The following is a 13,188-nucleotide window of genomic DNA, read 5'->3' as shown; positions in this document are numbered from 1 at the left end:
GTAGATATGAACTACCATTAATACTAAACAGGAATCTTAAGATATATAAGTTGGTAAATTGGAAATTGCGCACAATTTAAAAATTCCATATTGACGAGTAACTGTAACGAATTCAAAAATTGATTAAAATATAATTATAATTATATGTCAAGATATAATTAATCAAACGGTTTCACACAATAATTATAAATTATCTATTTATAATTATTTGAACATAAATTTACAATATGAGAATAATACTTCAATATATATATTTATATTTATATTACATTTTATATAATTATTGTCTACAACAAAGAATTTATTTCATTATGACTAGATTACAAAATTACGAAATTTTATTTATATAGACATTTGCCTAAAAAAATATATGTAATATTCTTAATCATTTGTTACACATTCGGTATTCTTTATTACAACTTTATTATAATTATTTACAGACAATGAGAAATAGAAAATCGTTCACGATTTAGCATCTTTTACTTACATAATTATATGATTTCATAAATATTTCAAAAATATAAAAAAGGCAAAAAATTTTATTGCCTCTTTAAAATGGATTACTAATAGCATAGAATGAGTATGCTTTTTATTAATACTGAATATATGTATATAACACAATAAATTAAAGAGAATTTTTGTTACTTTGTGCAATATTAAGCTTCAGATGCTAATCACAAGATTACTTATTAACAAATTAAATAATTTTTAATTTTTTATGAAGTAAGTCCTTTATGTTTTCGTTTCATTCTTGCATATGGACCTATATCAGGATCCATAATGAAATCATATAAAACAGAAACCCAAGAGTTATGCTGTGGTAAGTTATCGTAAAACTCGGAAGCAATTCGTTTTACCTAGAAAAAAGTAAAATATTTTTATAACATACTTTTCATAGAAATAGATACTCAATAATGTAAATGCTCTTCTTTGTTAAAATGGATTACACTCACTTCTGGTAATCTAGAACCAGGAACAGCAGGAAAATCATGATGTTCATTATGGTATCCAACATTAAATGTAATCCAATTTAGTGGGCCATAATAACTATAAGTTTCAAAACCCTTTCTATACATATAATGTTCTGATATAAAATGTCCAGCAACAGGGTGTAATCCCATTGCCATTGCTGATCCAGAAAGTAAATAGAGTAAAGGTTTTCCACCTATAATATAATATTTGTGTAATAACATACTAATGTGATATTATTATTATTACCAAACTCTTACCAAAATAATACCATATTAAACTATCGAAAGTAAGTTGTATTACTAAATTTATATATTCCATTAATGTAGGTGCCATTGGATAAACAACAAGAGGTCTAAATGCATAAAAAAATGGTTGTAGACATAACCAACAGAATTTTCCAAATGTTGTGCAAAATAATTTTGCTTCTAGTAGTGTTGGTAAATCTGTATCTAATTTTTCATCACCTTGATACTGCAATTTATTTATTAATATGTATTATACATATCTATAATATTTATAATATTGTTTTATTCCATTTATATTTACATTTATATTTATATTTCTAAAATATATTTTATTTTTACTTACACGGTGGTGTATAAGATGATACTTTTTAAAGCTGACTGATACTGGTATACCTATAGGTAAGTTAGCAAAATATCCAAATAATCTATTAGCTCTGGGTCTAGCATGTCCAAAAGCAAGATTATGTGCTATTTCATGTATTGCTACAAATAAAATGACAAGATACTTAAATTATTTATTAATAATTAAATTTTATATTTAATATTGAATAAAAATCATATAGATATATGTTTGAGCAAAAATAATGAAATTAGATGATTTAGTTATATCATGACAATATAATAATCTATTAGATAAGAATTAATGAGTCATTTCTCTTAAAAAATAATTCTCTTGAATTACAATCATAAAAGCTTTAATGAGTGCTTTTATATATAAGAAAATTTCTTTTTTTTTACTATAGTATGTATATAATTAGATAATCTTTTTGTTTCATATAAACTTGGCAATAATCACAATATTTCAAGAGATGTTAAATATTTTACAAACTAATTAAAAAATATTTTCTACTTACCTAACATAAGAGAATGATTAATTACACCTCCAAAACAATATGCTAGAAGGAACAACATTGGATAACTTAAATTTTTTACAAAATATATGGAGATAAACTGAGTTAAGACCATCCCTGTTACCACCCATTTAAACTTTGGGTCACATCCAAATAATTTTTTTATTTGTGGATATTTTTCTGAAAAGTACAAAAAAACATTTTAAAATATCTCATAAATAAAAATATACAGTATGTATCGTAAAAAATTATCAATGTATAAAATTTAATTCACTGTGCATGAAGATATAACTACGTACTAATTGTATTTTGGAACGTTAATATCATTCGGTATTTGTTAATTTTATTTATTATATTTTCTTAAACATTAATAAATCAAACTTTTATTTCAAAAGTAAATTAAAAATGCTGATAAAATTTTAATCGTTTATAATACATTGCATTCATACCTAAGATTATTTTACGTCGTGATGCATGAGGTTCTTCTGTGTAAACCCACTCAAAATCAGTTCTCGAAACGTGTTGACCCATCTTTACATTAAAAAAAAACTTCAACTATTTTTATTAACTAAATATTTAGTAATTTGCAATCAAACAACATACGACAAATGTTAAATGTATCCTTTAAGATATATACAAAACATACGGATATTTCATACCCGGCGTTATCGACAATCGACTGAGTTAATCACTTAAGTACTGATTACAGCGCAATCTATCAATGTAAGAAAATCAAACATGCAAGTGAAGTAAAAATTTATATTCAATGGAGTATACAAATTTTTACAGTTATCACAATAACCTGCAATAACGAGGCATCATATAATAAGATTAGAGAATACATTTTTCAACGCTCAACAAAACATATACTTTAATATAAATGATTGTTCATTGTACTATATAGTCTCTAACTTTGATTAAAAACCAATTTTCTTATTGTATTTTAAATTACTTTACTATTTTTATTACATTGTGAAGATAATTTTATATTGGTATTTCTTTTCTAAATTACATAATAGTTATACCATATAATTATTTTTAAATGAGATAGGTATTATTATATATTTCTATCATATCTATTATTATATCTGTACAATTCTATTTATATGTGAATCTATTCTTATAATAAATTATAGTTATTTATTAAATAACATATGTTTTATATTAATATTGTCTGAAATAATTAATCATTTTTATATAAAACTGTTAAAATTCGTATATGAAATTCTAGAAATAATGTAATGTATATGAAATTAGATTTTTTATATTATTAGATTATTAATATATAACATATAGTGATAGTACAGAATTCCTTTTATAAATATAGAAAGTATTTACTAAATATACTAAATATAATGTTTAAAGTTAAGGATATCGTTATTGAATTTATATTGTCGTGTATACCCTCTATTGAACACTGCGTGAACCAACTCGCGTCAAATTCAAATTGTAAAGTACCGTAGCCGGAGCAACGAAAAAAGAGAATTTATCTAAGTAGATATTGATTAACTGTAAAATTATTTATCAGTGATAATTATAATCACTCTCCAATTTGTATATTTGTTTAGTTAGTTATCATAGAAGTTATCACGAAAAGAACATTGCCAGGACATAAATCCTCGCTGTATTATATGATAAATTCCAATGGGAACAATTGTTATTGATATTAGCCAATAACAATTTTTTTTATTGGACCATAAACAAATTGCATTTGTTAGGTAAAATTTCAAGACATAAATAGATTGAACAATGATAGAAAAGACAGAATTGTAAAGCTAATCGCGACGTTCGAACGCTATTCTAAAAACGTGAAAATCATAACAGATTAAAAATTTCTCAATCTGTAATTAGTTGATTAAAATATAGTTATTTATTTGAAGCTTAACTCATTTAAGTTTGTGTTTCCTTCTGTGTTTTTTCCAAACCATTCGTTAATCATCAACTTTGATTAATCCAAAACTCCTAAATATGTGCAAAGTGCTTTAGCACTTTACGGGCAACAATCCAAACTGAAATTCCCCAAGTCACACGACAATATTAAAAAATTAATTTAATAACTCGCATATTATCATACGTAGGGAATTATAAATTGATTCAGTTTCTTAACTTGCAATTATAAAAACATAATTTTAAAAAACAATTAAACGGCATATATTGTTATTAAAAATAAAGTTATTTGTTTATAACATAAGGAATTTTATGAAATCGGCATTAAGTACAACCATTAGGTTTGCTTTGCAAGTGTCCGTTCTAAATACTGCGGATCGATGGCAAAATCTTTTAGTGATTTCGGTATTTTTTTGTTTTTATGTGAAGTGAATATGTCAAAGATTGTAGCGATGTATAGTTAGCATTAAGATTAAGTTGAAACTAATTATAATTACATATTATAAGTGCGAACATCGATGAAGCGTTATGAATTATTAATTACCAGCTGGTCATAGTTGGAATCACGACATGGCATCTCGCAGGTGAGGCACGTTTTTATACTTGCATAAAAAATATATAATTATCATAATTCACGAACGATCTGTGAACAAGCCTACTTATTTTTTGGTGCTAACCGTAGATTAGCTAAATAGATTCAGAGGTAAATTATGCGCACTTAAATTAATTAGTATCGGTGAATTCTTCATGTCCAAAAATGGATACAATAATTTCGTTTTATGTGTACATTGATTACACATATTTATACTCTGTATAGTTATTTTGTGTCCTATATTTTGTCATTATAAAATGAAACTTTCCAATTATTTACATACAGCGTGCTTAATCATATTATTGTAGCATCATTATTCGTTTATATCACCGTTATTAATAATAAATAACGAATAAAGGTTGAATATATTAGAATAGATCTATAAAATATTAGATATAAAAAGAAGTAATTTAAATAGATTATAGGTTTTTAAAATTAAATTAAACTTACAATATATTGTTTTGAAATAAAAATTTTGCTTATTATAATTTTTTGGAAAAAGGTTTTTATCCTACAGAAACATAAACATTTTTATTACAGATGGTTTCATCCGAATATATCGGGTTTAGAAGCAGAACGTTTATTAATGGAACGGGGTTATGATAGTTCATTTTTGGCACGTCCAAGTTCATCTAATCCTGGTGACTTTACATTATCTGTTAGGTATGTACATGATATATCACAAAGATTATCTGTTTATATAGTTATAAGACATTTGATATCTTTATATTATCCTTAGACGGAATGGTGAAGTGACTCATATTAAAATACAAAATACAGGGGACTTTTATGATCTTTACGGTGGTGAAAAGTTTGCAACATTATCAGAACTTGTACAATTTTATATGGAAAATGGAGGACAACTACGTGAAAAAAATGGAGAAATTATTGAATTGAAGTATCCATTGAATTGTGCAGATCCAACAACTGAAAGGTATTTGTACAATAAAAACAATATATACATAATATCTTGCATAATAAACATTACAACAAAGTTTTTTATGTATTGGAATATTTTCTTGTTATTGTTACTTCAAATGCACGCATATAGCATGGTATGTGTTAATAGTAAAATATGGGTAAAGGTGGTTCCATGGCCATTTATCAGCTAAAGAAGCAGAACGTTTAATGCTGGAGCGAGGTAAAAATGGATCTTTTCTGGTTCGTGAATCACAAAGTAAACCTGGTGACTTTGTATTATCTGTTCGTACAGATGATCGTGTTACACACGTTATAATACGATCTCAGGTTAATTACATTTTGTATTTTTTACTGTATATCTTCATTATATTTAATATTTTTATAAATATCAAATCTTTGACATTTCATTATCTGTAATAATGTATATTGCAGGATAATAAATATGATGTTGGAGGAGGTGATAAGTTTGATAGCTTAAGTGATCTGATAGAACATTATAAACGCAATCCAATGGTTGAAACAAGTGGAAGTGTTGTCCATTTACGGTAATATAAAAACTTATTAATTTCTATATGTGTGATAGAATATATATATTGTCATAATATATTTATTATTTTCTAGACAACCTTTCAATGCTACTCGTATAAATGCCAGTGGCATTGAAAGTAGAGTAAGACAGTTACATAAAGAAAATGGTTGTTCAAATGGATGGTTGTGGAATGGTGCCACAGGTAGCAATGAAGGCGGAGCAGGGCGTGGTAAAGGAAAAGCCGGGTTCTGGGAAGAATTTGAGTCGTTGCAACAGTTAGAATGTCGTCATTTATTTTCCAGGAAAGAAGGATTACGTTCTGAAAATCGAGCGAAAAATCGATATAAAAACATCTTACCATGTATGATCTTTTTCTTTCTTTATTTTTTTAATTTAATTGTGTTTGTACATAAACTTTAATAACTGTTCTATAGTTGATCATACAAGAGTACGTTTGAAGGATGTTGATCCAAATATTCCTGGATCTGACTATATTAATGCTAACTATATTAGGGTAAATTTATTTAATATTTGTAGTATTTTATATAAATATTAAAATCTACTTTTATATGTGGGTGCATATGTATATATATTTATAGAACGAAGAAGGAGATGGACAAGCTAGTGGAATTAATACGTGTGGTGATGGTGGTTCATTTAATAAATGTTATATTGCAACACAAGGTTGCCTTTTAAATACAATTCAAGATTTCTGGCATATGGTATATCAAGAAAATACACGAGTGATAGTTATGACGACTAAAGAAATGGAAAGAGGAAAGGTATGGTATTTAAAACTATTCAACCTTAATTGAAATTTTATTTTAAAAATATGTATATTTTTTTTTAGAATAAATGTGCTCGATATTGGCCAGAGGAAGGTGAAGTTACCGAATATGGAGGTGAATGGAAAGTGCGTGCTTTGTCTCGTACTTCAACAGCAGATTATACATTACGAGAATTCTTATTACATGGAAATAGATCTGGTTTCACAGAATCCAGACGGATTTACCATTATCATTTTCAAGTACCTATTATAGCTATTATTATTTATGAAATGCTCACATATTTAAAAAAAATAAAGTTGATTGCATTATATTAACATTTTAGGCATGGCCTGATCATGGTGTTCCATCAGATCCTGGATGCGTGTTGAACTTTCTTCACGACGTTAATGCGAGACAAGAATCAATTGCTGCTTCTCTTGCTTCAAGCGGTCGAACTGCATCATGTATAGGACCAATTCTTGTACATTGTAGCGCTGGAATTGGTAGAACCGGAACATTTATTGTTATCGACATGATTCTTGATCAAATCAAACGGCATGGTAATAAAATTTTTATTTCGCTAATTGTCCAAGATTTTCTATATGTTATATTTGTAGGATTGGATTGTGAAATTGATATTCAGAGAACAATCCAAAGAGTACGTTCACAAAGGTCAGGAATGGTTCAAACAGAAGCGCAATATAAGTTTGTTTATCTGGCTGTATTACACTATATTGAAACTGTATCTCAACGGATGCAAGCAGAGCAAGTAATTATAATTATTATAAAACTAATTAATTATATTTTCTCAGCTTCTATATATCGATTTATGTTGTATCTATTATTGTTTTTACAGAAATCTCTTCATTTAGGTCGAGAATATACTAATATCCGATATAAAAGCGAAACAAATACTACAACTATAGGCGATATTCCGGTCCCCACATGTACTACAACAACTCTTTCAACGTCAACACATTTTACATTACCCACTCCTATTAATAGTTTGAGGCCAAAGTAATTAACATTAATGTCATCAAATAACGGGATTTTTAAAAAGCAAAGAAGAGGCTTTGTTACTCTTACCATATGTGGTTTTGAGCTTTCGATATTATCGTAACATACTCTATAAAAGTTCAATTTTCAAATTAATTGATTATTCCAAATATTTTTCAAAATATGTGTCATCATAATGAATTTACGTACAATACATGTATTTAATTAGTGCGTATGCACATGAACGTAAACGATATGTAGAAATTATAATATCATCACTTTGCACTTGAATTGTTGATTACTTAAAAGTAATCGGCAGCATATTAGAACATTACATTAGAGAAAAATAATATTTTTTGCAACTTAATCGCAGTACTGAATTATAACAAAACTTAGAATACAAAGTCTCAATAGTAATTATGTTAAGTGTAATCAAAGTATATAATTGCTTTTCATATTATTTTGCTATCTATATTTCATCAACTATTAATTAGATAACAGATTTATCTAGTTATAGTTATCAATTTTCATGCTACTTACCTTCTATAAAATATATTATCAAATCCTTTCTTAAAATTTCAATATTTCTTCGAATAAACAACGAAAATTTGAACATTTTTCTAAGTTTCAGGTGTAGTATTATATATTGTGCCTCAAAATATATTAATAATTGTTTTTATTGTGATTATATAACTGTACAAATTATCTAGTAATATTTAGGACTGACTTTTTTATATAGAATTTTCTTTTTAATATTTTTTTCAAAGATTGCAAATAAGAAACCTTTATTCTTTATAAATTTTATCATATTACAAGGCAGAACGCGCATAGATGTGATACATTCAGTTTCATGTACAATAAATAATATGGTAATTCTTTTTTTCTTACAATTCATATTTGTTAGTATTAATATTTCGGTTGTACTTAATTATATCATAAATATTAGTATCGAACTTTATTCATCAAATTGTAAAAAAGTTTTATATTAAATATTAATATTAAAAGAGATGGGGATGATAAATATGAAAATCAAAGTTAAAATTTTTATATTTTAACACATATTTGTTAAAATTTTTTTTAGTCATCTGCGCACAAATTTTATCATTTTTATTATTCTGACACGATTTCATTATCTTCACTCTGAAAATTAGGTAGGACTATATAAGAAGTAGAAGTTTTGTTACAGCAAATTTACTATAATGCTTATAGTTTGTATGTATCTCCTAAAATTTTTATAAAAACGTACATAACATATATATTAAATTATATGTGCTTCAATATTATTAATGCCTATTTTATATATTTTTTGTATTTGTTTCTAATACTTGAAATATATATGTTTGCATTAGAGCAGTGCTGGTGAAGTATGCATCTGAGTGAGTCCTGCCTTACAAATTGAGTCACAAATTTGATATTCTTAAAAGTATATTGTTACATTATTCCAAAACCAAATAAATAACTACTTCATTAAATATATATTTAAAAAATTTGAGATCTGTACTAAATCCTTTTTACATATTTTATAAAATTTAAATATTTAAATATTGATTTGTTTATTTACAATAAAGTTTTATTTATCTAGTATGCCATAATTTCAATTATCTAGTATATCATAATTTCAAGTGTTATATTTGTTTATATTTATGTAATAATAATATATAATCATTTTTATACTTATTTAAATAACAATAATTCTATAATTTTTTGGTATGTATGTTTTCAGAAAGGAAACAGTTGTATTTTTTATTAATTTTTATCTTATTTAATGTACCTTGGTTTTGGAGAAATGTTATGTACTATATTTCTAAATATTATTGTATCTTATTGCTATCAAAGACATACTGTATGTGATACTAACTATGGCATTAAAGAGTTTATGTTATAAAATTCTATATTTAAGGCATCATATAAATATTATATTAATATGAATTGAAAAGATTCTAATAATTATGCATAGTTTAAATTGCAATGCAATAAATATTAAAGAGTTATGTTTAAATGTAAATAACTTGGGTTCTTATGAATAAAAACAGACAAGTGTACATTGTATAATGTTAAATAAACATATAATAAACTTACTATTAAGTATATAAAATGATGTTTAAATGTGAGAAAAGAAGAAATAAGAATCTACTACATTTAAAAAATTGTTCTTTGTGAAACATGTTTCATTGCAGTTTAAAGGCTTTTTCATAGTAAGAATATAATGTAAGAATAAAATGTTGCCAAAAAAATAGATTTTAATTAATTCCAAAAAATATTACAAACTATCTTTATAGTTTTTTTAATGTTCATATATTTTGGAATAATATGGTAATTGTAATTAAATACAATTTCTTTTTTATTTCATTATTAATACAATACATAATCTAATACAGAAAGGAAATGTGGAATATTTTCAATCTGTTTATATCTTATAAAACTTGTAAGTTAAAATTATGTAGTAAAAATTTTACTAAGATTAGACTTAATAAAATTAGAACTACATAGATTACTATATAAATTAGAACTACATAGAATAGGTTATATTGTACAACACATATTAAAATCATCGAAAGCAAAAAAGTATGCTTATAAAATATTGTGAAAGCATATATGATATACGTATTATTACTGATAATAATATTTCAATAATATAATTTCAATAATAAATAATTCAGATAAAATACATACGAGAATTTTCAATAGTGAAAAATGCATATTTTGCTCGAGCGGTGTTTAGTCCCATTTACATCTAATATTCGATGTATTCGTAACATAAATTATAGTGCAATAAAATATGCGTTGCCGACAGATAGTGTAATGTATATTTTTGATAGAAATACAAAGCTGCTACAGAGGGAACGTGCTGCACAATCTGTTGATGTAAAACTGTATGATTACATCAAAGATGAAGTAGGCTACAGACTTGCAGATAGAATATTTGACATAAAAAGAAATTTCAAAAAAGCACTTGATTTAGGATGTGGTCGTGGTTATGTTTCAAAACACATTTTGGCAGAATGTGTGGAAGAATTAATTTTAGCTGACATGTCAACTAGCTTTGTACATCAAGCAGAAATCACTGAAGGAGTTAAAGTATCACGGATAACTATAGATGAAGAAAATTTTTCAGTTGAACCAAATAGTTTAGATTTAGTAATAAGTTCATTAAGTTTGCACTGGATAAATGATTTACCAGGATGCTTCAGGAATATTAATAAAAGTTTAAAAAATGATGGAGTCTTTATAGGAGCTTTGTTTGGAGGAGAAACGTTGTTTGAATTAAGGTAATTTTAAGGATAAATTAATCATATGTTAAATCTACAAATTTAGGTTTCTATTTTTACAGGAGTTCCTTACAATTGGCAGAATTAGAAAGAGATGGTGGAATTTCAGCACATATTTCTCCATTTGCAGATATTAGAGATATTGGAGGTTTATTGACAAGAGCTAATTTTACTATGTTAACCATTGATGTGGACGAAATTGTTATTGGATATCCAAGCATGTTTGAATTAATGTGGGATTTAAAAGGTGATATTTAAAATCTTTATAATTCTTATTTGTATCTTACTTGAAGTTTGTTTAAATGTTTACATAATTTTACAGGAATGGCAGAGAATAATGCAATAAAGAACCGAAAATTACGTTTAAATAAAGACACTGTTCTTGCTGCTGCATCAATATATAAAGAACTATATGGAAAAATTAAAGAAGATGGTACTCCATATGTACCTGCAACATTTCAAGTAATTTATTTATTAGGTTGGAAGCCAGATCCATCACAACCAAAACCCTTAGAGAGAGGTAGTGGGGAGGTATCACTTAAAAATTTATATAAATTAGACGAAATTGTAAAAGAAACAAAAGATGTTAAAATAGACAAAGATAAATAATCGTTGTACATAGTATATGAAGAACTGTAAATATTCGTATTAAATACAAAATTCAATGTATTTATTGTAGAAATTTTTTTATAACTTATTAAAATAGGTTAATCAGTAATTTATCTCATAATTAACATATTTTCATTTATATAATACAATATTTTCTTTTAAAGTTACGATTTATGTTCATCAATTTTATCTTTATGAGTTATAGCACCTTTTTCTATAAGATCAGGAATTTCAACTGCTAACCAAGGTCCAAGCTAAAAATATAAGAAATCTTTAAATATATGTAATAACAAAATTGATGATTTGCAAAGACTTATTTATAAATAGAACAAACTTACTCCTAGTGCCATGGCATGTGCAATTCCAAATTTTGGTACATTACGTGCCCATAAGGGTTTAAAATGATCTGTAAGACAAATCTTTCCACCTCTGTACATTTTTGCAGTTTTACCATCTAATTCTGGTAAAGCAATTTCAGGTGCTGTTATAGGGTATGTAACAGGTATCTGAATAAAAAATTATATTTTATCAGAAAATAAAAAAGCTTAGTGGAGTCCATACATTTAATAAATATACAAAAAAAAAAAAATTACTTACATCAAACTCAATTTCAAATTCATATTTTGAAAAGTTATGTATATACCAACATTTACCAAACCATTTTGTACCTTCTTTATTTGATTCCAGACGAAACCAATCATTGTCAGATTCTTTATTATTTCTCACATACTGAAAAACAAATAAGTTCTTGAAATCAATACTAAGTACATTGGAAATTTATTATACTCAATTTACATATTTAAGTACGATTAGTATAATAAAAACAATTCTAAGTTCTTCTTTTTGGGATTTTAAATAACCATATGGTAAACTAAATATTAAATATAGAACATACTTTAATTAAAGCTTGGTATTCTTCTTTCAATCTCTGCACCCATAATTCTTTATCCCTAGGTCCAGCTTTTGTTTGTAATAGTGGAATATTACTTAATGTCTTCTTTGTAGACTCATCTACCATCTTAATTATTATTACAACAAAACAGGCTATGACTTCTATGTAGATATAGAAATGATAAATGTGTTATAATTCAAGCGTTGCATCTCTTTTACATTGTGTAGAAAGTGTGACAGTGCGACTAAGAGTAATCGATATATCGAAAAAATTCATATATAGAAAGACAGATAGGGATATTTAAAAAATTTAGTTATAAATAAACACATACATTAGAGGAAGTTTAAAAAGTTACATCTTTTTCAATGTAAATATTTTAATTTCATTACATATTACATTCATTTTTATTCATTAGAAAGAAAATTTGATAAGTTGAGAGATAATATCTATTAGTGATCAGTAAACACTATTCACGCGGTTGCAGCCTGTAGAGTGCTGATACATTCTACTCGCGTTACAATTTCAAACAATTCGAAAAACTAACTCGACATTTAAATAAAGAAATATACAACGAGAAAGATTAACTTAAACAATAATTTCTATTTAAAACTAAATATTTGTAATTGATTGGCTACTTTAACAAAGATTTGCGCTTTAC

At 25.8% G+C, this 13,188-nt stretch overlaps 4 protein-coding genes and 1 long non-coding RNA gene across 12 annotated transcripts; 2 read left to right on the top strand and 3 right to left on the bottom strand.

Moving 5' to 3' along the window:
* Positions 1-388: 388 nt before the first annotated feature.
* On the bottom strand, positions 389-2,836 carry LOC100644949 (sphingolipid delta(4)-desaturase DES1). Of its 2 annotated transcripts, XM_003402083.4 has the most exons (6): positions 2,518-2,836; positions 2,072-2,248; positions 1,561-1,700; positions 1,230-1,443; positions 954-1,165; positions 389-857 (listed from the first exon to the last, which is right to left on the bottom strand). In XM_003402083.4, the coding sequence occupies exons 1-6, from the start codon at positions 2,597-2,599 to the stop codon at positions 717-719; spliced, it is 966 nt and encodes a 321-aa protein (XP_003402131.1). In that variant the 5' UTR covers positions 2,600-2,836; the 3' UTR covers positions 389-716. The 2 variants fall into 2 exon arrangements, with proteins under 2 accessions (XP_003402131.1, XP_048270023.1); XM_048414066.1 differs by lacking the exons at positions 2,072-2,248; positions 2,518-2,836 and having other exon boundaries at positions 1,230-1,477; positions 1,561-1,675.
* Positions 2,837-4,246: 1,410 nt separating this feature from the next.
* LOC100644829 (tyrosine-protein phosphatase corkscrew) lies at positions 4,247-9,252 on the top strand. 6 transcript variants are annotated; one of them, XM_048414059.1, is made up of 12 exons: positions 4,247-4,539; positions 5,088-5,210; positions 5,328-5,481; positions 5,633-5,795; positions 5,901-6,013; positions 6,090-6,358; positions 6,432-6,511; positions 6,597-6,779; positions 6,848-7,024; positions 7,108-7,324; positions 7,382-7,533; positions 7,621-9,252. In XM_048414059.1, the coding sequence occupies exons 2-12, from the start codon at positions 5,147-5,149 to the stop codon at positions 7,783-7,785; spliced, it is 1,737 nt and encodes a 578-aa protein (XP_048270016.1). In that variant the 5' UTR covers positions 4,247-4,539; positions 5,088-5,146; the 3' UTR covers positions 7,786-9,252. The 6 variants fall into 6 exon arrangements, with proteins under 6 accessions (XP_048270016.1, XP_003402130.1, XP_048270018.1 ...); XM_003402082.4 differs by having other exon boundaries at positions 4,249-4,539; positions 5,287-5,481; XM_048414061.1 differs by having other exon boundaries at positions 4,533-4,658.
* On the bottom strand, positions 6,804-10,572 carry LOC110120046. Its single transcript, XR_002308614.2, has 2 exons — positions 10,434-10,572; positions 6,804-7,258 (listed from the first exon to the last, which is right to left on the bottom strand). It is a non-coding gene; the product is annotated as an uncharacterized LOC110120046 (long non-coding RNA).
* Positions 10,154-11,698, top strand: LOC100644505 (arginine-hydroxylase NDUFAF5, mitochondrial). Its single transcript, XM_003402079.4, has 3 exons — positions 10,154-11,029; positions 11,092-11,276; positions 11,352-11,698. Exons 1-3 carry the CDS (start codon positions 10,455-10,457, stop codon positions 11,636-11,638), a joined length of 1,047 nt encoding a protein of 348 aa, XP_003402127.1. The 5' UTR covers positions 10,154-10,454; the 3' UTR covers positions 11,639-11,698.
* Positions 11,678-12,796, bottom strand: LOC100644704 (ubiquitin-fold modifier-conjugating enzyme 1). Of its 2 annotated transcripts, none has more exons than XM_048414065.1 (4): positions 12,534-12,796; positions 12,236-12,367; positions 11,977-12,144; positions 11,678-11,909 (listed from the first exon to the last, which is right to left on the bottom strand). In XM_048414065.1, the coding sequence occupies exons 1-4, from the start codon at positions 12,654-12,656 to the stop codon at positions 11,877-11,879; spliced, it is 456 nt and encodes a 151-aa protein (XP_048270022.1). In that variant the 5' UTR covers positions 12,657-12,796; the 3' UTR covers positions 11,678-11,876. The 2 variants fall into 2 exon arrangements, with proteins under 2 accessions (XP_048270022.1, XP_012173680.1); XM_012318290.3 differs by having other exon boundaries at positions 11,678-11,892; positions 12,534-12,793.
* Between the last annotated feature and the right edge of the window lie 392 nt (positions 12,797-13,188).

This window comes from Bombus terrestris, chromosome 18, assembly GCF_910591885.1.
Source record: "Bombus terrestris chromosome 18, iyBomTerr1.2, whole genome shotgun sequence".
Classification (NCBI taxonomy): Eukaryota; Metazoa; Arthropoda; class Insecta; order Hymenoptera; family Apidae; genus Bombus; species Bombus terrestris.
This window is presented reverse-complemented; position numbering and strand designations above follow the sequence as displayed.

What these genes read in the sequence shown, in the direction of transcription:
- LOC100644505 (XM_003402079.4), top strand. Translation starts at nt 10,455, where the DNA reads ATGCATATTTTGCTCGAGCGGTGTTTAGTCCCATTTACATCTAATATT. An exon ending in GAAACGTTGTTTGAATTAAG is followed by an intron (nt 11,030 to 11,091) that starts GTAATTTTAAGG and finishes CTATTTTTACAG; the next exon opens with GAGTTCCTTACAATTGGCAG. An exon ending in ATTAATGTGGGATTTAAAAG is followed by an intron (nt 11,277 to 11,351) that starts GTGATATTTAAA and finishes ATAATTTTACAG; the next exon opens with GAATGGCAGAGAATAATGCA.
- LOC100644829 (XM_003402082.4), top strand. An exon ending in TTAATGCTAACTATATTAGG is followed by an intron (nt 6,512 to 6,596) that starts GTAAATTTATTT and finishes ATATATTTATAG; the next exon opens with AACGAAGAAGGAGATGGACA. An exon ending in AACGGATGCAAGCAGAGCAA is followed by an intron (nt 7,534 to 7,620) that starts GTAATTATAATT and finishes TTGTTTTTACAG; the next exon opens with AAATCTCTTCATTTAGGTCG.
- LOC100644949 (XM_003402083.4), bottom strand. Translation starts at nt 2,599, where the DNA reads ATGGGTCAACACGTTTCGAGAACTGATTTTGAGTGGGTTTACACAGAA. An exon ending in ACGACGTAAAATAATCTTAG is followed by an intron (nt 2,249 to 2,517) that starts GTATGAATGCAA and finishes TGTACTTTTCAG; the next exon opens with AAAAATATCCACAAATAAAA. An exon ending in ATCATCTTATACACCACCGT is followed by an intron (nt 1,444 to 1,560) that starts GTAAGTAAAAAT and finishes AATAAATTGCAG; the next exon opens with TATCAAGGTGATGAAAAATT.
- LOC100644704 (XM_012318290.3), bottom strand. Translation starts at nt 12,656, where the DNA reads ATGGTAGATGAGTCTACAAAGAAGACATTAAGTAATATTCCACTATTA. An exon ending in AATTTGAAATTGAGTTTGAT is followed by an intron (nt 12,145 to 12,235) that starts GTAAGTAATTTT and finishes TTTTTTATTCAG; the next exon opens with ATACCTGTTACATACCCTAT. An exon ending in CACATGCCATGGCACTAGGA is followed by an intron (nt 11,893 to 11,976) that starts GTAAGTTTGTTC and finishes TTATATTTTTAG; the next exon opens with CTTGGACCTTGGTTAGCAGT.